At 44.6% G+C, this 21,526-nt stretch overlaps 1 protein-coding gene and 1 non-coding gene across 6 annotated transcripts; one reads left to right on the top strand and one right to left on the bottom strand.

Moving 5' to 3' along the window:
- The first annotated feature begins 1,127 nt into the window (after positions 1–1,127).
- On the top strand, positions 1,128–20,466 carry Luc7l (LUC7 like). 5 transcript variants are annotated; one of them, XM_020176894.2, is made up of 11 exons: positions 1,131–1,310; positions 2,132–2,202; positions 3,203–3,297; positions 6,096–6,194; positions 9,975–10,085; positions 10,782–10,925; positions 13,386–13,562; positions 16,496–16,584; positions 18,799–18,828; positions 19,280–19,447; positions 20,114–20,466. In XM_020176894.2, exons 4-11 carry the CDS (start codon positions 6,099–6,101, stop codon positions 20,253–20,255), a joined length of 957 nt encoding a protein of 318 aa, XP_020032483.1. In that variant the 5' UTR covers positions 1,131–1,310; positions 2,132–2,202; positions 3,203–3,297; positions 6,096–6,098; the 3' UTR covers positions 20,256–20,466. The 5 variants fall into 5 exon arrangements, with proteins under 5 accessions (XP_020032460.1, XP_020032454.1, XP_020032483.1 ...); XM_074060040.1 differs by lacking the exon at positions 1,131–1,310 and adding an exon at positions 1,870–2,019; XM_020176871.2 differs by lacking the exon at positions 2,132–2,202 and having other exon boundaries at positions 1,128–1,310; positions 19,280–19,484; positions 20,114–20,251.
- Positions 12,507–12,638, bottom strand: LOC141418707 (small nucleolar RNA SNORA51). The gene has a single exon (XR_012443361.1). It is a non-coding gene; the product is annotated as a small nucleolar RNA SNORA51 (small nucleolar RNA).
- Positions 20,467–21,526: the final 1,060 nt, after the last annotated feature.

The raw sequence follows: 21,526 nt of genomic DNA, 5'->3' as shown, positions 1-21,526 counted from the left end.
TCAAAAATTTAACCAGTTGTACCTCCAGGAATATCAACCTCTCCAAAACTGCCAGGAAAAACTACTGTGAAGGCCCCGTCCAGGATGCCATAGGAGCCTGAGGATCCTGCCCCATACAATGCCCCCTGCCAGCAAGAAGCAGCTAAAGAGACTGATGCTTCACCCCAATTCCTGATCCTCAGCCCCTACCCTCATCATTATTGAACAAGAAATGGGGAAATGATAAGAACTGCCCTTTGCCACCATTCTGCAGCCTGAGCCACAGCTGGTTTCATCCCTTGCAGAACAAAGCCCCATTGTCCCTTATCTCCTGCCACCTCTCTTTGCTCCTCCCTAGCTCTTTCCTTCTCCCAAATGCTACTTAAGGCCTGACCCCCTGAGAGAAGCTGCTGCACCATTTTTAATTCTCTGCCAGCCAGCCTGCTTATTAAACTTTGGACATGAGCTACCTCTCGTGAGCCTCCTTTGTGTGTGGTGTGCAGTCTTTTCCTAACAAGTTCCACTAAGCAGAGCACTGGGAGAACAAAATTTACAAAAGTAAAAATTCTGGCTTTTCGGGTTCTTGCACTCTCCTGATGCCAGGGGCCAGAACCTCTGGTGGGTTGGGTGCATCGCTACTCTCAGCATATTTCCTTAAGGGAGGTAGGACTGCAGAAAAAAAAATTGTAAGAAGTCAGGTCACAATGTCAGAGATGTAAAAAAAACCGAGCTCTAGGTGGTTAAATGAGAAGTTCACGAGTTTCATGGCTGGCAAGAAAAAGTGGAGACCTTTCACGCAGTACCACTTGAGCCACTTGGCGGAACTTGCTCGGTGTTGGGTATTTTCAAGATAGGATCTTGCAAACTTGCCTGGGGCTGGCTTTGAACCTCAATCTTTCTGATCTCTGCCTCTGAGTAGCTGTAATTACAGGCATGAGCCACCGGCGCCCGGCTGACTTTTCTTGTTCTGGATTGACTGAACTTTATTTGCAGCACTTTAGAGTTTGAGGTATTGTCGTCCACGGTGAAATCAATGCTGGGATTCTGGTCTGGCTCTGCCCCTCGGATAACTTGTGAGGACCGCCGCTCCGCCCAGAAACTACAATTCCCGGCAGGCCCTGCGCCGGCGCCGACGCACTTCCTCCCGGCGTCCCCCGCGGCGGGAAAGAGTCGAGCGGGCTCGAGGCCGACGCGACTAACCTCTTCGCCGTCGCCGCTTCTGCTGTCGCCGTCTTGCGAGAAACTGTTGCGGCCGCCCCCGCTGGCCACCATGTCCGCCCAGGCGCAGATGAGGGCCCTGCTGGACCAACTCATGGGCACGGCTCGGGACGGTGAGTCCGGGCAGCCGGCCAGGCGTGGGGCTAGGGTGGGAGTGAGGCCAGGCCGCCGGGCGGCCTGAGTCGGGGACCATGAAGGTGTGCGCCTGCGCCGGCCGCCGATCCCCTCCCGCGCGCGCGGACCGCAGGCGCCGGGCCTTTGTGTGAACCGGTTCGCCTTCCAGGCTGCCGGCCCGCTTCTTCCTTGGCTGGCGCGGGCCCGGGCGGGCTCCTTCCTCGGAGTCCGAGCCGTCGGTGGGGCTCCAGCGCCCTCGTTTTTGCCGTCCTGCGACTTGCTCCCCGTCGGCGCCGCGGCCCCGCGGCCCTCCGCCCACGGAGGGTCTGCGAAGGGTTGAAAGCGGCGCGGGCTGCGGGTTGCTCGCCGCCGGGTGGCGGAATGCCTCCTCCGGTGCTCGGGGAAGAAGCTCCTCCCGAGGGAGCCGGACGGCCTCGAGACCCCGGGGCGTGCTCGTTCCGTCCCATTGAGGGGAGCCGCCAGCCGCACAGGAGAGCCTGTTAGGCCGCGCTTGGCAGCGGTTAGGTAGGTTGTGCTGTAGGGAGGAGCGCACGGTCACGTTGGTTGTCTCAGGAGAACTGGTTGCGTCCTTGGAAAACGATGTACCTGCTGTGGTTTGTGTTTTCTTTTCTACGGAAGTAATGAAGCTGTAATTTCACACTGGCACATTCGCAGGGCCGTGCAGATTCTTTGCACTCTATTTCTTAGGTGAATAAGTGCTTTTAGCTTTCTTTGTATATTGAGTTGCTTTTGAATTGCTTCCCATATTTTTATTTCATACAAACTGAACAATTGTGGCCCCTCTATTTTATTTATAAAGGTTCAGTGTATCTTTGCCTGCCTACATCAATCTGCAAGGGAGTTGCAGAAAAGCCTCATGTTCATCGAGCCGTGAGTCACAACCAATTTCTAAGCTGTTATAACAAAAAAGTGTTTGCTTTTTTTCACAAGTAACTTTAAAAGTGTAGTTTAGAAAGAAAACATTTTCAATAAAAAAAGACACTACATTAATCCTGGATGCTTGCAAATCCTAAAATATATTCCTCCTTGACTTATTACACAATTCTGTGTCCTATACACAGATTAGCTTTAAAATTTGTCACATACCACTTTGCCTTTGCTTTTATGTATCATTCCCCCTGACTTCCTTACTGCAGGTGTGGGCAAGAAAACTTTTCCTTTAAAACTTTTCAACAGCGGGCATAAAATTCTGCAGCTGAGTTCTTGAAGAATGCAGATGGGTACAGTATGTGTTGCAGCTCACAGTGTGTATTGACTAACCTAGTTCCTTCTTGCTTTTTTTGGTATTGTCTTGTTAAAAGTGACTCCCTGGTGCCAACTTTCTTTTTTAAGGGTGGGAATGAAAGGGCCATAGGAAGAATACATCTAGATTATTTAATAGTCAGTGATAGAGTTTGAAGGCTTTCTTCTTCATGTAATTTTGGGCAAAACATCATCTATGCATTTGTTCATACAAAGATTAGATTAATAAGTAGCTTTCGTTGGTGGAAATTACCAGCTATAAGTCATACGTGGTGATTCATGGCACTCTGATAACATGGGTTTTGGTATCATGTACACGTAGCCCACTTGTATATGTTGGGCTAGTGGCCTTTGGTGCTCAGCCTTTTACTTTTGACTCCTTGACTTCTTTGGCACAATGATGGAGTCAGATCTCATTAAGTGTGATTCTTCAAGATATACTTAACCTCAGAAAAATCTGTATTCCATTCATGTTGTAAATTATTTTTAGATCAGCTTTTCAGTGTATGTGATGGGGTGAACACAGAAATGATAGTCTGCAAATCATCCAGATGAATTGTTGTACCAGATACCCTATTGTGCTTAACATGATAATACTGTCTTATTTAAAACCACAAATGAATTTCAGGAGATGAAACCAGACAGAGGGTCAAGTTTACAGATGACCGTGTCTGCAAGAGTCACCTTCTGGACTGCTGCCCCCATGATATCCTGGCTGGGACGGTAGGTGTATTTGGGGAATCTCAGTGGGACACTCTGGGTTTCAGGGGCCATTTGGCGTTGGTGATGTGGGCAATGAAGGTATTTCAGGTTGAACTCCATTTGTTTTAACACTCAGAAATCCCCTTTTGCTCCTCAAAGATTCTGTTAGTTTGGTGGAATTTAATATTAAATTATAAATTATAAATTCTGATACAAAATAAATATTCTCTCTTTTTTTCTTTTTTGTGGCACTGGGACTTGAACTCAGAGCCTCAAGTTTCCTAGGCCAGCGCTCTACTGCTTGAGCCACTCTGTCAGCCATTTTTTGTGTTGAGTACTGTTTAGGTCAGCCTGTAGTTCATTGAAGATTTGGGTGTTTTTGTTTTAAAGAACTTTTTATTAGCATATATTAATTGTAAAGGGGAGGGTTCATTGTTGGGTGGGTTTATTTGATTTCAGGTTGACTGGATGCTAGACTTTTTTCTTTAGTGGGACTGGAATTTGAACTCAGACTGTACGCTGGAAAAGCAGGCACTCTCCTGCCTGAGCCACACCTCCAGTCTATTTTGCTCTGGTTATTTTAGAAACGGAGGGAGGGGTCTGATGAATTATTTGCCTGGGCTGATCTTGAAACAGGATCCTCCAGATCTCACTCTCCCAAGTAGCTGAATATAGGAGTGAGACACCAGCACCTGGCTAGTATGCTAGTACTGGGATTAAACTCAGAGCCTCACGATTGCCAGGCAGGCCCTCTCACTGGAGCCACTCCACAAGCCCTTCCCTTAGTTTTTGATTTTGAAAAACCAGAGGGATAATATTGATTTTATAGTTTTCTAGCCCTTTCAGCATACCAGGAGATCATCCAATGACATGAACAAAATAGATAAATACTAGTTTTGTGGGATGGATGTTAATTGTAGAGAAAATCTGCCATGTTTCAATCACTTAAAGAAAAAGTTATATAAAGAAGGACTATTTGAAGGCTTCACAGCTACCTTATCAAATGTGAAAACTGTTGACTTGCTGGGCACCCCATAGCTCATGCTTGTAGTCCTAGCAACTCAGGAGGCAGAGATCAGGAGGATCTCCATTCGAAGTCAGCCGGGGCAAATACATAAAAGGGGTGGTGGAGTGGCTCAAGGTGTAGTCCCTGAGTTCAAACCCCAGTAACAAAAACAACAACAACAAAAAAGATGTCTACTTATTCTAATGGTGATTGTGTATGTTTCAGGAAACATTTCTTCATGGTGAATCATTCATGGCTTTTTTTTTTTTTTTTTTTGTGACACTGGGATTTTTGAACTAGGGCTTTTATGCTTGCCAGGAAGTACTCTGCCACTTGACCTATTCCCACCAGCCCTTTTTGGAGTTGGGTTGTTTGTGTGTGTGTTTGTTTGTTTTTGCAGTACTGGGGCTTGAACTCAGGGCCTATACCTTGAGCCTCTCCAGCAGCCCTTTTTTTATGATGGGTTTTTTTTTCTGAGATATGATATTGTGAACTGTTTGCCTGGGGCTGGCTTCAAACTGAGATCCTCCTGAGTAGCTAGGATTACAGGAGTGAACTTGCACCCAGCTTAAGTATGTAAATATGTATTATTATTATTTTATTTTTGATGGGACTGGGGTTTGAACTCAGAGCCTCATGCTTGCTAGACAGGAGTTATACCACTTGAGTCACCAGGGTGCTCCCCTCCCACCCCCCCCTTTTTTTTTTTTTTTTTGTAGCTGGGGTCTTGCTAACTTCTCCCTAGCCATAAACCATGAGCGTCCACATCTCTGCCTCCCACATAACTGAGATTACAGATATGAGCCATTGTGTTCAGCCTTGGGGCCTCATACTTGCTAGGCAAGTGCTCTACCACTTGAGCCACGCCTCCAGTTCTTCTTTGACTTTAGTTATTTTTCATATAGGGTCTCATACTTTTTCTCCAGGCCAGCCTGGATGGAGATGCAGCCTCCTGAGTCTCCTTGTTTGTTGAGATGGGGTTGTGGTTGGGGGGGCGGGGCTCTTCCTAACTTTGCCTATGTGGGCCTTGAACCTCTGTCCTCCCAATCTCCATATGCCGTGTAGTTGACTTTGCAGATATGAGCCATCATGCTTGTCCAGTGAGTGAACTGGGTGTTTTTTTGTTTTGTGGAACTGGAGTTTGAACTAGCTTCAAAGCAGGTATTGTACTGCTTGGGTCACACCTCCAGTACATTTTGCTCTGGTTATTTTGGAGATGGGGTCTTGAAAACTATTTGTCTGATCTGGCCTTGAACTGTGATCCTGATTTCAGCCTCCCAAGTAGCTAGGATTACAGGGGCTAGCCATCAGTTCGCTGCTTAGTGAGCTATTTTAATAGGATGATGAGGGAAGGCTTCTCAGAGACATTTGAGTAGAAACTTGAATGATAGAAGAGAACACGTGTTAAGTTCAGGGGCATAGTGCTATAGGTGGAGAAGAGAGCAGAGGTCAGAGGAATGCTGCTGCTGTATCTGGACTGGTGTGGGTTAAGGGTAAGGGTGGAAGGAGGCAGAGGCAGTGGGATCAAATGAGTAAAGAAGTCATGACTGGGTGAGGTCACTCGAGTTTTGGGGATTGGGTAGGGGCAGCTCAGTAGAGGGGTTTATTGGAGAAGAAGCAGTTTGAGGGGGAACAGGAAACTCAGGATATCTGTATGCACATGAGGAAAATACTTGGCAAAGGTGGGAATAAACAAATGTCAGGATCCATTGAAGTTAGTTAGGGTTAAGATTGGGAATTCATACCAAGTCAAGCCTGTTAACAGCTTTCTACAATGGGTAAGGTTCATGTGTAAATTTTTTGTTTCCTACAGCGGATGGATTTAGGAGAATGTACCAAAATCCATGACTTGGCCCTCCGAGCAGATTACGAGATTGCAAGTAAAGAAAGAGATCTGTTTTTTGAATTGGACGTAAGTTTTATTTGGTGTTGATTCATTCCTACTGCAAAGAACCTAATAGTGAACTACAGAGAATAGTGTAATTGTAATGTTTATAAGTTATGGAGCAAAATACTAAGAACAGGAACTTGATGTCCCATTACTCTAGCTGAGCACTAGAACATGGCCAGTACCATCTTATATCTGTGTGTCTGTCAACCTATTAACTGTCCTGAATTTTGTATGTATCTTTTTTGTTATTGTTGTTTAATATGTATGGTACTGTGGTTTGAACTCTGCCTACACCTTGAGCCCCTCCACCAGCCCTTTTTTGTGATGGTTCCCCCCCACACACAGCTGTGATGGGTTTTTTTGAGATGGGGTCTCTTGAACTATTTGCCAGGGCTGGCTTTGAACCACATCCTCCTGATCTCTGCCTCCTGAGTAGCTAGGGTGATAGTCATGAGCCACTGGTGCTTGACAGCCTTGAACTCTTGATCCTCTTGCCTCAGCCTCCTAAGTGCTGTGATTACATGTGTGTGTCACTATGCCTGCCGCACAGTTAAGTCTTTCTTTTTGTTTTTTTTTTTTGTTTTGTTTTTGTTTTTTTTGTTTGTTTGTTTTTGTGGTAGAGTTTGAACTTAAGGGCTCAGGCTTGCTGGGCAGGCACTTTACTGCTTGAGCCACTCCACTAGTCCCCTGCACAGATAGTCTTAACTTGATTTTTTTTTTTCATTCAATACACATTCTATTTCTCCATGTTGTTGGGCATGTTTATATGTTTTTAATCCTGCTTTAATATTTCACAAAGTATCTTCTCTATTCATAGACATTTGGATTGATTCTGGGTTTTATATAGGGTATACTCCTAGGAGCCTAATACTACAGTGCATACATTCCCACCAGTGCCTGGTACTATCAGATTGTTTGACTTTTACAATTTAGTGGTTGAAAAATGGCATTTTATTATGGTTTCAATTTACATTTGTTTAGTATTCATTAGTTGTAATTTTTTTTTTGTTAGTAAATCCATTTAGAACAGGATTTTTCAATCTTTTTCATTATTGCCTTCTGTGATATTTTATGTGTTTGTTTATTATGATTCTTTGTTAGTCTATAAACCATTGTAATACATAAGATGTTTTTGACTTTGTGTGTGTGTGTGTGTTGCCTGAGAATCAAACCCAGGGCCTTGCCTAGGCTCTACCACTGAAGTATGTCTCAAGCCTTTTTTTTTTTTAACCCTTTAAGGTCAGTTCCGTTGAGCATGCACGATTTGAATCATCCCATTTAAATTCCTTTTTATATCTGATTCTCTATTACTAGTATTACCAGCGCTCAAAAAAGAGAGGTTTAATGTCATTCAGGTTCTTGAGTGAAGACTAGGAAGGCACTGAGCAGAGTGTGAGGGTGCCAGTGGATAAAGACCCACAAAACTCAATGTTTTCTTTCCTTCTTCCCCAAAAAATTGCATTTTAGAGTAAGTGCTATGGAAATCAGTAGTCATAAAAAGTTAAATGAAGTGGCTCAAGTGGTAGAACACCTCCCTAGCAGCATGAGGCCTCGAGTTCAAACCCCAGCAGCTCCTAGGTGTCCCTATCATGAAATTAGTATCTGGAATCATTGTAGTGTGGTCATCACTACTGTGGTAGTGTGGTCATCACATGAACATAAGCTTAATTTTCACAAGCTGCAGATCACTAATAATTTATTCAGTTTTTTGGTTTTTTTGAAACAGGATCTCAATGTAGCCTAGGCTGGTCTTAAACTCCTGACATTTATTGAGCAATTTTAAATCAAATATGTTGAATACAATCATCATTTGAGTTATATTTTATTTATTTATTTTTGGGTGGGACTGTGCTTTGAACTTGGCTTCAAGCTCCCTGTACTGAGTGAAGCCCTGAGTTCAAACCCTTAAAAGGTTCTATTGTACCTTTCTTTCCATTTAGAATGTTTCAACTGGAGCTGTGGTCATGGCTCAAGTGATAAGAGTGCCTGCCTAGCAAGTGAGGCCCTGAGTTCCAGAACCCCATTACGACAAAAAGGAAAGAAAGAAAGAAAAGGTTCAACTGCAGATTGGCTCCTACAGAACAGATTTAAATGATAAAAAAAAGATTAGGGTCAAAAAATCAGATCTTCACTACAATCTACCACTTACTAAAAAGCTATACAAAATGTATAGCCATCTCAAGGGGTAGTGTGATGAAATACAAATTCCTAAAAGCACCTGAGCATACCCAGCACTGAGCCTGGCCTAGGAACCATCTTCCAGAGAGTTGGGGCCTGCAAACATAAGGCCAGAAAGCAAAATTAAAATAATATTCATCATAATAAGAATAAAGACAATTGAGAGGGGGTGGGGGCAGGGGGGAGAAATGACCCAAGCCTTATATGCACATATGAATAATAAAAGGAAAAAAAAAAAAAGACAATTGAGGTTCAAGACCAGCCCAGGTAAATAGTTTGAGAGGTCCCATTTCCAAAAACAGTGAGAGCAAATTTGACTGGAGATGTGGCTCAAGTGGTACAAAGTGTGAAGGCCTGAGTTTACTGAGTTCAAACCCCAAACTCAGAAAAAAAAAAAAAAAAAGGACAGTTGGGGATGAAGTTTGCCCAACATGCAGTGCACAAGGTCTGGATTGGCTCCAAAGCACAAAAAAAAAAAAAAAATCAACAAAGGTCAGTTTGTGGCATGTAAGAATTAACCCATTGCTTCTGGTTGCCTACAGGGGGCAGAAAGGGCACAGGGAGGAAGGCCTCAGTGCTGCTCACCAGTCTGTATTTTTAAGGCCTTGCCTTGTACCATATGATTTAAAAAGGGCTGGAGTGTGATTTAAGTGGTAGAGCACCTGCCTAGTAAGCAGCAGGCTATATTCAAACCCCAGTACTGGATGTGAGGGCGATCTGGCTGTGACATCTGTCACCCCATTGATCTCCAGGGTTGATTCTGCTGATCTGGCTGGCTAGGTGGGTGTCCCCTTCCTCCCTCACGGCTCCATGTGCATCCCTCTCGAAGCTGCGCGCTTGGTTGAAGAGGACCACCATCCTCAATAGAGGAGGACCGTTCTTCGGTCAAGGGTATACAAGTAGCTGCGCTCCCCTGCTAGAACCTCCAAACAAGCTTTCAAACCCCAGTACTGCCAAAAAATAAAACAGGAATTTAAAAAATACATGACTCTGACAACAAACAAAAAAGTGCTTTGTGTCTGTTTTGCTTATGATGATCTCAGCAAAATTTTTTTTAGTGGTGGGGAAACTGAACCTGGGGCCTCACCCATGCTAGGTGAGCACTCTACCACTGAGATACACACCCAGCTCACATCATACCTATATTTGGTCTACAGATGTGCGATATTTCACTGTTTTTTAACTCAACTACTTTAATTCCTCCAATGAACACGTTTTGCATTTTTTTTAAACTTCTTTACTCATTCAAAATGGCCCAATACATGTCTTCTCTTAGACAAATATATCTGCTGGACGGTTTCTTAACAATTTCTTAGCGATAACTCAGTGTATATAAAAATTTTAAATAGTTGATGATTTTTTTTTTTTTTTTTTTCCCGCTGGGGTTGAACTCAGGGCTCATGCTTGCTAGGCAGAATACCCTGTCACTTGAGTTACATATCCAGCCCAGTCATTCAGTTTAACAAAACTTATTTGTGGTTAGAGCTTTGATTATGAAGGTGTTATCTGTAGTTAGATCTTTCCATGGATACTATGGGAATTAATAAACTCACCCACATGTGTATCGCGATTGCACAAGCTGCATCCTTTGTTGATCATAGCTTTCTGCTTTTCCCGAGCTAGGCAATGGATCACTTGGAATCCTTCATTGCAGAATGTGATCGGAGGACTGAGCTTGCCAAGAAAAGGCTGGCAGAAACACAGGAGGAAATCAGTGCAGAAGTTTCTGCAAAGGTATGTCTGGTGGCTTTGCTGTAAAAGCACTGTCTGAAGGCAGGCATATGATGAACACCTGTAATCCCAGTACTCAGGAGACCAAGGTAGGAGGATCAGGAATTCAGTGCCAGCCTGGGCTATACAGTGAGACATGTCTCGAAAAACCCAGGACTGGGGTTGGGGGCATAGCTTAGTGGTATAGTGCTTGCCTAGCTTTTTTTTTTAAGCGGCACTGGGATTTGAACTGTGCCTCATGCTTAACTTCGGCAGGTGCTCTACCACTTGAACCACTCTGCCAGCCCCAAGGTGCTATTTTCTGAAGGTAAATTCTAGTAGTTAGCTATTTTGCTTGCAGCAAAATAAGTTTGTGTATAAATATAGACATTTTGTTATTCATAACAGAAGACTGAACTATGATAGAAGACATAAAGCGATCCAGAAATGATAAATGTGTTGAAGGATCCTTGAAACAACTTTGGAAGTGACAGGGTGCCACTACTCTTACTGGAACACAGCACCCAGGTTTAGGTTGTGGTTCATCTTCATTGTGGCAATAAACATGTCCTAATTTTTAAAATGTGCATGTGACTTAAGTATGGATCCTAAGGTGTTCCATTTATTTTCAGTCAAAGAAACTGGAACAGAAATACTTTGTTTCCTTTGCATTCAGAATCTTGGTGTTAGGTCTCTGCTTACCTGAATCTCTCCCTTCAGGCAGAAAAAGTACATGAGTTGAATGAAGAAATAGGAAAACTTCTTGCTAAAGCTGAGCAGCTAGGAGCTGAAGGAAATGTGGATGAATCCCAGAAGATTCTTATGGAAGTGGAGAAAGTTCGTGCGAAGAAAAAAGAAGCTGAGGTTGGTGAAAGAAATGTCTTTAAAAAAAGGGAAGTATAAGTGCCTGAGCATAGGTAATCTAGGCACTTGAATGGGAGGCTGAGGCAGGAGGGTTGGGAACTTGAGGCCAGCCTGGGCTACATACCTCTCAACAACAAGAAAGTTGGGCATGGTGGCACTAAAGCTAGGTGCTTGTAATTCCAGAGGCAGGAGTTTTGCAAGTCCAAGGCCATTCTGAACAACCCAGTGAGTTCCAGGTCAGCTTGGGCTGAATAGAGAAACCCAGTCTCAACGTCCCCACAAAAACATCACCACAAAACCCAAAAAGGGCATGGGTGTTAGTAATTTGATAAAGTTGACCACCTGGATTAATGTTAAGCAGCTCCTGCATTTTTTTCTTTTTCATTAATAACTTTTGTTACTAATGAAATTAATAATAGTCACGAATTCACAGGCAGAGAACAGGAGGATCAAGATTCGAAGCCAGCCCCCAGCAAATAGTTTGCAGAAAAATACCCAGCGGAAAACAGAGCTGGTGAAGTGGCTCAAGTGGTAGGGCACCTGCTTGCCTAGCAAGCATGAGACCCTGAGTTCAAGTCCCAGTCCTACAAAAAAATGTGCTTGAACTATGTCCTACATAGAATAACCATGAGTATGGTCTAGGCATGGTGCCTCATGTAATCTCAGGTATTCAGGAGGCATAAATCAGGAGGTTCCACATTTAAGGCCAGCCAGATTAGCAAGACCGAATCTCAGTCTATAAGATGGTTGATATGATGGGAGACTGTAGTTAGGAGAATTGCAGTCTGAGGCCAGCCCTGGGCAAAAATGTGAGACTTTGCCTGAAAAAATAAAAGAAAAGGGCTGTCAATGTGGCTCAGATAGTAGATTGCCTGCTAAGCAAGTTTGAGGCCCTGAGTTCGAATCTCACTGCTGCAACTTAAAAAAGGAAAAAGAACCATGAGTGCAGCAGTTGCAGGTACCCTGTGTGGTATTGGCATAGTGTCATGACTTCTGAAGCACTTGGTAACATTTAAACAGCCTCCATTTCTGGGAGATTGAGTACCTATTTAAACTCCCAACAGTTCTGTATGTTTGTATGTATGACAGAGTCATGCTTACTGGAACAGAGAGTCAGGATCCTTAGTGCATTCTAAGCCCTTGCCCTTTCTGTTCCAGGAACTGACACCAGCAAACCCTTGATGACTCAAAGATATGTACTGTAGCTAAAGTCCAAGTGGTTGAGATAGGAGCAGAATGTGGAATGTGTGGCTGGCCATGTCCAGTACTCTTGGTATCTGTATCGCCTTCTCTTGTTTTCTTTCCTCATCATCGAATGCTACCCCTAGGAGGGAATACTACTGTAAGACCAATGGGGAAAAGTCTGGTGATATGGGGTGAGGCTGACAAGAGTTGATTTCTGCAGCATGTGGCACCTTAGGAGTCCTTTCTACTCTGGGTAGCAGCAAGAATGTGCAGTAGTTGCTTCTAGTGGTTTAGAAACTGAGGGTTGCCTCAGTTTTAAAATTTTATTTATTTATTTGTTTTCTTTTTGCTGTACTGGGACTTGAACTCAGTGCCTACATGTTTTTTTTTCCCCCCCCATGTCTCGCAACTCACAATACAGACCAGGCACAGGGCCTGGGCTGAAGTGTATATGGGGTAGGTTTACTTTGCCTCCTCTTTCAATACAGTCAGTGTAAGAACACAGCCTGTGGTAAGTACCAGGAGGCCCAGTGCGTACATCTTGAGCCACTGCACCAGCCCTTTTTTTGTGATGGGTGTTTTTGAGATAGGGTCTTGAGAACTATTTGCCCTGATTGGCTTCAAACTTCGGTCCTCCTGAGTTGCTAGGATTACAGACATGAGCCCTGGTGCCCCAACTTGAACGAGTGTTCTAACCAAATGCAAGTAGCAGTAACCATGCACCTGGTCTCTTTTTGCATTTGGTATATTTTTCCTTGAGGCTGAGGAGATGCTTCCTGTAACTATATTTGGGTTCTGCAGTGGCTTCTGGAAGAAGCATATTTTATTCCATTATTTTCTCTTTGAAGACTGTGTCTGCAGTGTATTTGGCCTTGTGTGTTTTAACTTTTGGAACTATATTGTGAGATTTCCTGAATATTAGGACATACCTTCATGGCTTGGTCTGTGTCTTTTGCAAGATATTCTCTTGCTTCTCTGATCCTTACAAGTCTTTCATGCAGAGCACAGACCTGTCTTCTCTGCTGGTCTCCGAGAACATACAGTCCTGCTTATCTGAGTGTTTTGAATATTCCTTGTTGCTTTGATGAATATTAGTTTATTTCTTAAACCATGGAAATTGAATTGGTTAATGTGTCTGAAACTTTGTGAACATGGTAGTTTTTAATGTTTTCTGAAAAGTTATCTCTGTTGTCTCATCAAGTAATTTCATTTTGGAAAGTGATAACATGGAGGTAGTTCTGAATACCTCATTTTCATGTCTATTCTGTCTTCCAGGAAGAATACAGAAATTCCATGCCTGCATCCAGTTTTCAACAGCAAAAGCTGCGTGTCTGTGAAGTCTGTTCAGCCTACCTTGGTCTTCATGACAACGACCGTCGTTTGGCAGACCACTTCGGGGGCAAGTTACACTTGGGGTTCATTCAGATCCGAGAGAAACTTGATCAGCTGAGGGTACGTTAATATATTCTGTTTCTAGAGAAGCCTGAGGAGTCTTATTAGTGTTTCTGTGTTTCTTTGATTTTTGAAAATCATCTGTTTCCCTCTGATAACTTGAGCTTTATAATGAAATACTCAGATTTTATTACTTGTGTTTGCACAAGAATCAGGAAATCTTAGAATCCAATGAAGCCTTGAACATTTATTTAGTTTTCCATCCCTTTGTGGAAAAAAAAAAAGGCAGAGTGCAGCCCTGGGATGAGAAGGCTATTTGCACGCCTCTGAAATAACTTCTGTGTGGTCAGGCTTCTGCCTTGTCTTTGAGCCTCCTCAGAAAGGTAAGGAGGTGATGGGTTTTTTTTTCCTGGTAGCATTGTACCACCCTGACTCAGACAACCTCTATTCCTTTCTCAAAGTTCCTTATTTTCCTAAATTAGGACCTGAACTTTAAAATCCTAAGTACTGAATACTTAGAAGAAAGATTGAACATGTTTCTGATATTTTGAATTTTCATGCTTCAAACTAATAATACTGCATATTAGGGCTGTGATAAGGTGTAGGCATTTTGCCTTCCCTCTATACACCCGAGGTGTGAGGGAGAAACAAACAAACATTCTGTATTCTACACCTGACTGCAGAATGTAGAATGCTACGGTAATTGAGGCCTCTTTTAGGGCTGGGGGCTTGAGTGCCCTTACAAAGGATCTGCTCATTTGGGCAGCACATATTAGGGCTTTGCACCCAAGGAAGGATCCCTCTAGGAGACATGTAAACTTTGTACTTGGAACTGATGTTGCACGGGTGTTCTTGAAATATTTTACTTTTCTCCTCTCAGCATTTGGACAAGCAGTGTACTTAATCACATTTTAAAGTCACAGTTTCCACTCCTGTTTATAGTTATAAACATCTTATATGTATGCAGTAGAATATAAATACCCATTTGCTCTCCACTACGATCCCATTGGGAATGCTGTATTCCCATTTCTCCTATAGATTATATTTTCATTCCGTATCACCCTAGAGCTTTGTCTTAAGGTATTTCTTATATCTGAAAATTAAAATTTTAGTATATATCTTACTCTTTTTTTTTTTTTTGAAATCAAGGCAAAGCAAGCACTCTCCCACTTGAGCCACATCTCTAATCAGTTCCTTTTTCTCTGGTTATTTTGGAGATGGGGACTCAAACTATGTTCCCCGGCTGGCTGCCTCAAACTTTGATCCTCCTGATCTCAGTCTCCCAAGTAGCTACGATTATAGATGTGAGCTACTGGCCCCTGGCTTGGTGTGTGTGTTTGCATCAGAAATACGAATGTATTTTCTTGTAGCCTGAAGAACTTGGTTTAGCAAGGATGTTTTACCATTAACAACTATGAGCAACATACAGTTAACCCAAGCAACACAAATGTATTTCAGATTTTCACAAATAATTGTCAAGCTAATACACAGTGCAGGTGAAAGTGCATCTCTTTGTGGTACCAGGGTTTGGACTTAGGGCCTCTGCCTACCAAGCAAATACTGTACCACTTGAGCCATGCCTCAGCCCTCTTTGTTTTATTTTTCAAGTAGGGTCTCACTTTTTCCTGATACCACATCAGATTTAAATCCTACCTATGCCTCCTGCATGTTTGGGATTACAGGGATACACCACCACACACAGCTTATTTGTTGAGATGGGGGTCTTGCCATCTTTTTCTTAAGGCTGGCCATTGTCTCCATCTTTGCCTCCTGATTTAGATGGGATTATAGGCGTGGCCCACCATACCATGTGGAAATACATCTCAAAAATAAAGGAATTACAAGTTCTATGCCCTAATTAGAAGATGTTTCTCATACAGTTCCATAGGTGTTTACACTTCTTGGTTGGGAGCTGTGTGGAAGAAGGGTGGTATTTTAAGAGAAGGGGGCTGGAAAAAAGGTGATACGGTAGCACGGGGGCTGTTTTCAGCGAGACCTACTTTAGGAACAAGAATGAACAGAAACTGTGGTGCTGACACTTCTACCCTTAAACTGATACTGAAGCTGTCTATCCTGTATGCCCTGCTCAAATGCAGGGTGGGCAGAGATGCAGGGTTAGTGTAGTTGAAAGTATAGAGCTGGAGGTACTAGACAAAACGCTTCTCAGCCCTTGCTGTACCCTCTTGCCTGAAGGAAGCTTGTTCTAATCTTCACTGTTTACGGATCACCTTCCTCGCTATTTTGGTTCTGGACAGAGAAGACTGGTATCTAATTTACTCCCAATCAGGGCTTTTGTTTTACTTGGCAGAGATGAGAGGAGCATTATAAGGCTTTGAGGTGATGGTATTGGTACGAGGCATAGAGTGGCAAGCTTGTGTTGATGGCGTTTTAGAAGTGAAGTTTCTCAGCCTCTTGCCTTCCATTGCATGATCATGCCTGATGAATCAAATCTTCCTGTGTAGAAGCCAGTTGCTGAAGGCTTGTGGTCCTAGCACCCCATGCAGTTGTTCTGTAGCCAGTGTGGCACCCAGCACCCCAAGAATGGGCTGGTTTGGACACCTGGAACTCCATTCCCAGCAGAAGGATGTATTTGGTTAGATTCATTAGTTTTCCTTAACCATGAAGCTTGTGGAGACAGCTTTGAGTGAACCAGGTAACTTTCTGGTTTGATTTGAAACACCGATGAATTCCCTGTGACTCTATTTATTTATTTGTTTGTTTATTTATTTTGTGGTACCTCGAGCCACTCCACCAACCCTTTTTGTGTTAGGTTTTTCCGAGATAGGGTCTCATAAACTATTTACCCAGGCTGGCTTCTAACCATGATCCTGAGAAGTAGGATTACAGGTGTGAGCCACTGGTGCCTGGCTAGTTTTTTTTTTTTTTTTAACATATTGCCTTCTCCATTGATTGAGGTTTAAAACTGGATATATTACTGTTGCCTCATAATTTCTCTTGTCCTTCGCTGATTTTCTCATTTTTCATTTATTTAGAAAACTGTGGCTGAAAAGCAGGAGAAAAGAAATCAAGACCGCTTGAGGAGAAGAGAGGAGCGAGAGCGGGAGGAGCGGCTGAGCAGGAGGTGAGCGTGGACGGACCAGGAGGCCCACAGCAGTCCTAAGGCCTTAGTAAACCCCTGCTCCATCCACTTTAGTGTTGCTACAAGCTGCGAAGGTCTGCCAGATACTAAGGTGGCTATTAAAGGAAAAGTAAGCTGAGCATCTGTGGCTTGTGCCTGTAATCCTAGCTTCTCAGGAGGGTGAGATCAGGAGGATTGCAGTTGGAAGCTACCCGGAACAAATAGTTAGACACAAAACGGGGCTGGCAGCGTGGCTCAAGTGGCAAGAGTGCCTGCCTAGTAAATGTGAGACTCTGAGTTCAAAGCCCAGTACCACCAAAAAAAGAGTTAAACATTCAGTATATTCAGTTTAACGAAGTAGCTTGAATGTGGCGACCTGAAAGACTGAGAGAATAAGAAGAGAAGTTCCTTCTGAGAGCTGAGCCTGTAGCCTTCAGCGGATAAGGCAGGAGCTGATCCTTTGAGAGCCGAGCTTCTGTCTCATGGCCATGCATTGCTGTGGGCAAAATTGTCAGGGAAGGACTTTGGCTTGAGTCCTTAGAGGCTTTTAAACACTAAATGCTCTGGCATTTATTTACTCCGTGATGTATGGCCACTCAACAGCTTCTCATTAAGGAGGGGCTAGATATGAGCTGAGATACATTGCTTCCGTTTGCAGAGTAGAGTATACGGCATTGGGTAGAGCAGCAACACCTCTGAATTGGTGGCGAGGCAAATCCCTGCAAAGGAGGTGGCAGTTTGAGCCAGAGGAGGACCAGAAGTAGTCTGGGGTAGAATTGGCAGCATTTGCTTGTTGACCATCTGGGGTGTATGAAGGAAGAATGAAGCTGGCCTCACCATTTCTGGCTTGGAGTTGCCACTTTTGGGATGGGGGCGGATGGAGCAGGGTTGTGGGAGGTAGAGTTTAACTCTGCCCATCTTTAATTTGATATGCCTGAGAGATCCCCAGTTAGAGATAATTGTGTCTGATTGGAGTTCAAAAAAGAGGTCAGAGCTGGAAGGCTGAGATCAGGAGGATAGTGGTTTGAGGCCAGTCCAGCTTATAGTTGGCATGATCCTCTACCCATCCCTACCCCCAGTCTCAAAAATATCCAGAGCAAAACGAATTGGAAGTGCAGCTAAGTGGTAGAACGCCTGCTTTCCAAGCATGAAGCTCTGAATTTAAACCCCAGTTCCACCCAAAAAAAAAAAAAAGTTTGAACTAGGGCCTCATGCCTGCTAGGTATGCAAGCTTTGAGCCACTCTGCCAGCCCTAGCTTGTTACTCTTAAAAGTTCTGAAACCACCGGACGCCAGTGGCTCATTCCTGTAATCCTAGCTACTGAGGAGGCAGATAGGAGGATCATGGTTCCAAGCCAGCTAGGGCAAATAGTTCCACGGACCTTATCTTGAAAAACCCTTCACAAAAATAGGGCTGGTGGAGTGGCTCAAGGTGAAGACCCAAAATTCAAGCCCCAGTACCTCAAAAAACAAAAAGTTCTGAAACCTATGTATGTTGTTTCCTTCGTTGTTTTAGTTACAGTGGACCCTGATTGTTAAGAGGCTTGAATAGTATAAGAACACAGTAAGGCCTGCAACCCCTTTTGCATCAAGGTGACCATTGTTTGGGCATGTTTCTGCAGTCATGCTTAGGCCTTGGACATTGTAGGCACCTGTGGGACACTCATAGTACTCCTAGAATGAGTGTCACATGAGACCCTGTTGTGATGTGCATGTTTTGAATCGCTGGTGTGTAACAGAAGAGCCCATTTGACTCTCAACTAGCAGTAAGCCTGTGTCTGGAACTCTGGTCACTGTAATGCTACACTTAGCCTGGTTTGCTCCATGACTGCACATCCCTGTTAGTTCCCATTTTAAAGACCTGGGAGCCCGTTGTTGAGCTCAGTGCAGCACAGCCAACCCCTTGGCACTCATGTATGGATGTGTCCAGTTGCCAAAAGCCTTGTAACCTTATACTTTTGCGTCCATTTCCTGGTGGTAGTCCCTTCCCTGTGCTTCCCTAGTCCCTTCTCAGATGCTGCTGTGTGTGAAAAGGTGGCTCATTCATCCCATGAGCATTGGCACCTCCTGCAGTAGACCTTGAACAGTCACACACTCAGAAAGTAACAAGTCTGGGGAAAATCCTCTACCTCTTGAGTTTGGGGCTTTCCTCCTCAGTCTGTAAAGAATGGGATGCTTTTGGGATACTATTTATCTTTTTTTTTTCCCCCCTTTCTAGATCTGGATCAAGAACTAGAGATCGAAGAAGGTAGGTTTCCATATCCATCACAGTGTTCTCAGTCAAATGTCTTTTTCCAGATTTCTTAATACTTGATGTTTATGACTTCACATGAAGTAGGGCTGTTTTGTGAAGGTTACAGGGTTTGGAGGTTGATTAGGGCTCAGCACAGCTAAGGTACTTCCCCTCCCCTCCTCCAAGCTTCCCTTGAGAAGGAAGATGAAGGGATTCTACCCAGGCCTGCAGGCTGACCCAGGAGTGTCTGCACCCTGTGCTTTTAGGAGACATTATTCAGGGGAAGAATCCAGCCATCACATTAACCCATGGAAATATTTTAGACCTAAGTAGTAAATTTGTAGGAGGAAAAGGAAAACACCAGTAAAGCTGTAGGCAGAAGCATCTCAGGAGAAGCTTGAGGTCGGCCCTTGTGGTGCTTGGCTCCTGTGGAGGCATGGTCCCCAACATCTTCTGGTTTTTCCAGGTCACGCTCCCGGGATCGGCGTCGGAGGCGGTCAAGATCTGCCTCCCGAGAGCGACGGAAGTTATCCCGGTCACGGTCCCGAGATAGACATCGGCGCCACCGCAGCCGTTCCCGGAGCCACAGCCGGGGTCACCGCCGGGCTTCCAGGGACAGGAGTGCGAAATACAAGTAACTACTCTGACTCCTTCAGTAGCTGCAGCCAGGAGTGAGCTCCTTCTCTTTGTGTTCCCAGGGTCTTCCGGGGGTTTGTTTGTGGGTCCTTTGGCAATATATTGTAGGGACAGGGCTGGACTTGTAGGGAGTCTGGCCAGTTGACTGTGGGACCCAGTATTAGGGCCTTGTGGAGTGCTGAGTGGGACCTGGGGCTTGGAACAGGAGAGGACTGGAGGAGCTCACACATGGTCTTCTGGGTGGTGCTGCCCTGGGCCAGGGCTCTGTGCACTGTCACTTGGTTCACACTGTGGCTGAGACTTTGTGTCCTGACCAGGCCCTGCTTACTTCTGTTGTGTTTTTTCAGTTTTGGCCTTTTTTCTCACTTTATTTTTACAATGTTTTATATTCTACTTGTATAATTTTTTTATGTTCTTCACTCTATTTCTGTTTCAGTGAAAAGTTTTCTTATTAAAAATCTTTGCAAATGACACTTTTTCATGACTGCTTAACATTCCCTGAACAGTGGGTTGGGCACGAGATGGCAGGCCTTGCCATCCTCTGGTCTGCTTTTGGCCCCTGGAGTGTGTTGGGGCATGGTCTTCTCTGGTCCAGTGTTGGTTCCTATGCAGCCAGCTAGAAGGGGATGTCAGCCTATGCTGAGACTCTGGTTCTCTTTCTTAGGTTCTCCAGGGAACGACCATCTAGAGAGGAGTCCTGGGAGTGTGGGCGGAGTGAGCGAGGATCCACTGACTGGAGGCTGGAGAGCTCCAATGGGAAGACTACTTCACGGAAGTCAGAGGAAAAGGAGGCTGGTGAAATCTGAATCCAGGCTCTAGCGCTGTAAATAGTCTGACAAACGCTCAGCACAGCCTAAAATTACCCTTTATATTTGCTGAATACAACTCATCTTTTGTAGTTTAAAATTTCTATTGTTTGGCACTAGCTGTGAGTTTCTAGAGTTTAAGTACAGAGTTCCTCCTGTGTTTAGGGTTATGTTGCATAGGAATAAATAAACCTGGGGGCTGACAGCTGCACGGGGTCTGCTGTGCTCTGCTTTAGAGGCATTTTACCAGGATCCTGCACTACTGGAGGCAGGCCGGTACGCCTGTCGCCTCTGAAAACGTGACTTTTGGGCCTCCTTTTGATGTGAGTCGTCTGACAAGTGCCAGGGCACTGTCCACACACCCAGCTGAGTCAGGTGTGTTCAGCTTTCTGCTGCATTTGGCTCAACACCTCACATCTCGGCTGCTCATCTCCTCAGTACAGACCACAGAGGTGGCCACGCTCTATACCGCTTTCCTTAGGAAGAACAGGTCTGTCTGGTTAGATCTTAGTTTAGGGAGCTACAATGAAATACCCTGTGAAGTTCCTTAGGGCAGAGAAAGACCTGTGGACAATGTCCACCTGGCAGCCAGGAGGTCCTCAGGAGAAGGGTGTAACTTTGCGTCAGATTCTTGGGGTGCTGTTGTTTGCTGCATGCCTGGGATAGGCTGATTGTGCTGCCCACCCAGCTTCTGCTGCTTCTTGAACAGGACTGAGGCCTTAATACCAAAATGAAACCCATAAAGGATAACTAACAAACTTGTAAAAAGGGGGAGCTCCTTTCTTTACTTGGGGAGTTGCAGGTTTGAGTTTGGAGGGAATTTCAGTTGGTTACATTAAACAGATAACCCCCCATCCGTACACTGTACTTGCAGGGATGCAGGTATTACCATAATCGTAATGTGACTGTTGGAGGAACAGCCCCAGTGGCTGAGCTCCCCTGCCCCAGTTTGTCCCCTGGAGAAAGACATGCAGGGAGATGCTGGCCTTTGACACAGGTCTTCCCTGGCCGTCTGTCTTCATGGGAGAGGAGTGGGAAGAAACACTGCTATGAGATCCACTTGGGCCTGGCACTGTACTGTACTCACATGCCGTGTAGGTTTCCACACTAGCCCCTGGACCTAGAAACAGGATTTAGGTCCACCTTAGTGCTCTCCTGGTCTTCCTAGAGAGAGGCTCTTCCTGAGCTCCCTGTTCCTAAGCTGGCATCGTGATAGTGGCTGTGGCCACCCAGGCCAGGAGTGTTCCTGGGCAGCCTGTACTCTGTTTAGA

Source organism: Castor canadensis, chromosome 17 (assembly GCF_047511655.1).
Source record: "Castor canadensis chromosome 17, mCasCan1.hap1v2, whole genome shotgun sequence".
In the NCBI taxonomy this organism is placed as follows: domain Eukaryota; kingdom Metazoa; phylum Chordata; class Mammalia; order Rodentia; family Castoridae; genus Castor; species Castor canadensis.
The sequence above is the reverse complement of the archived record's forward strand: the minus strand, read 5'-3'. Positions and strand labels throughout refer to the sequence as shown.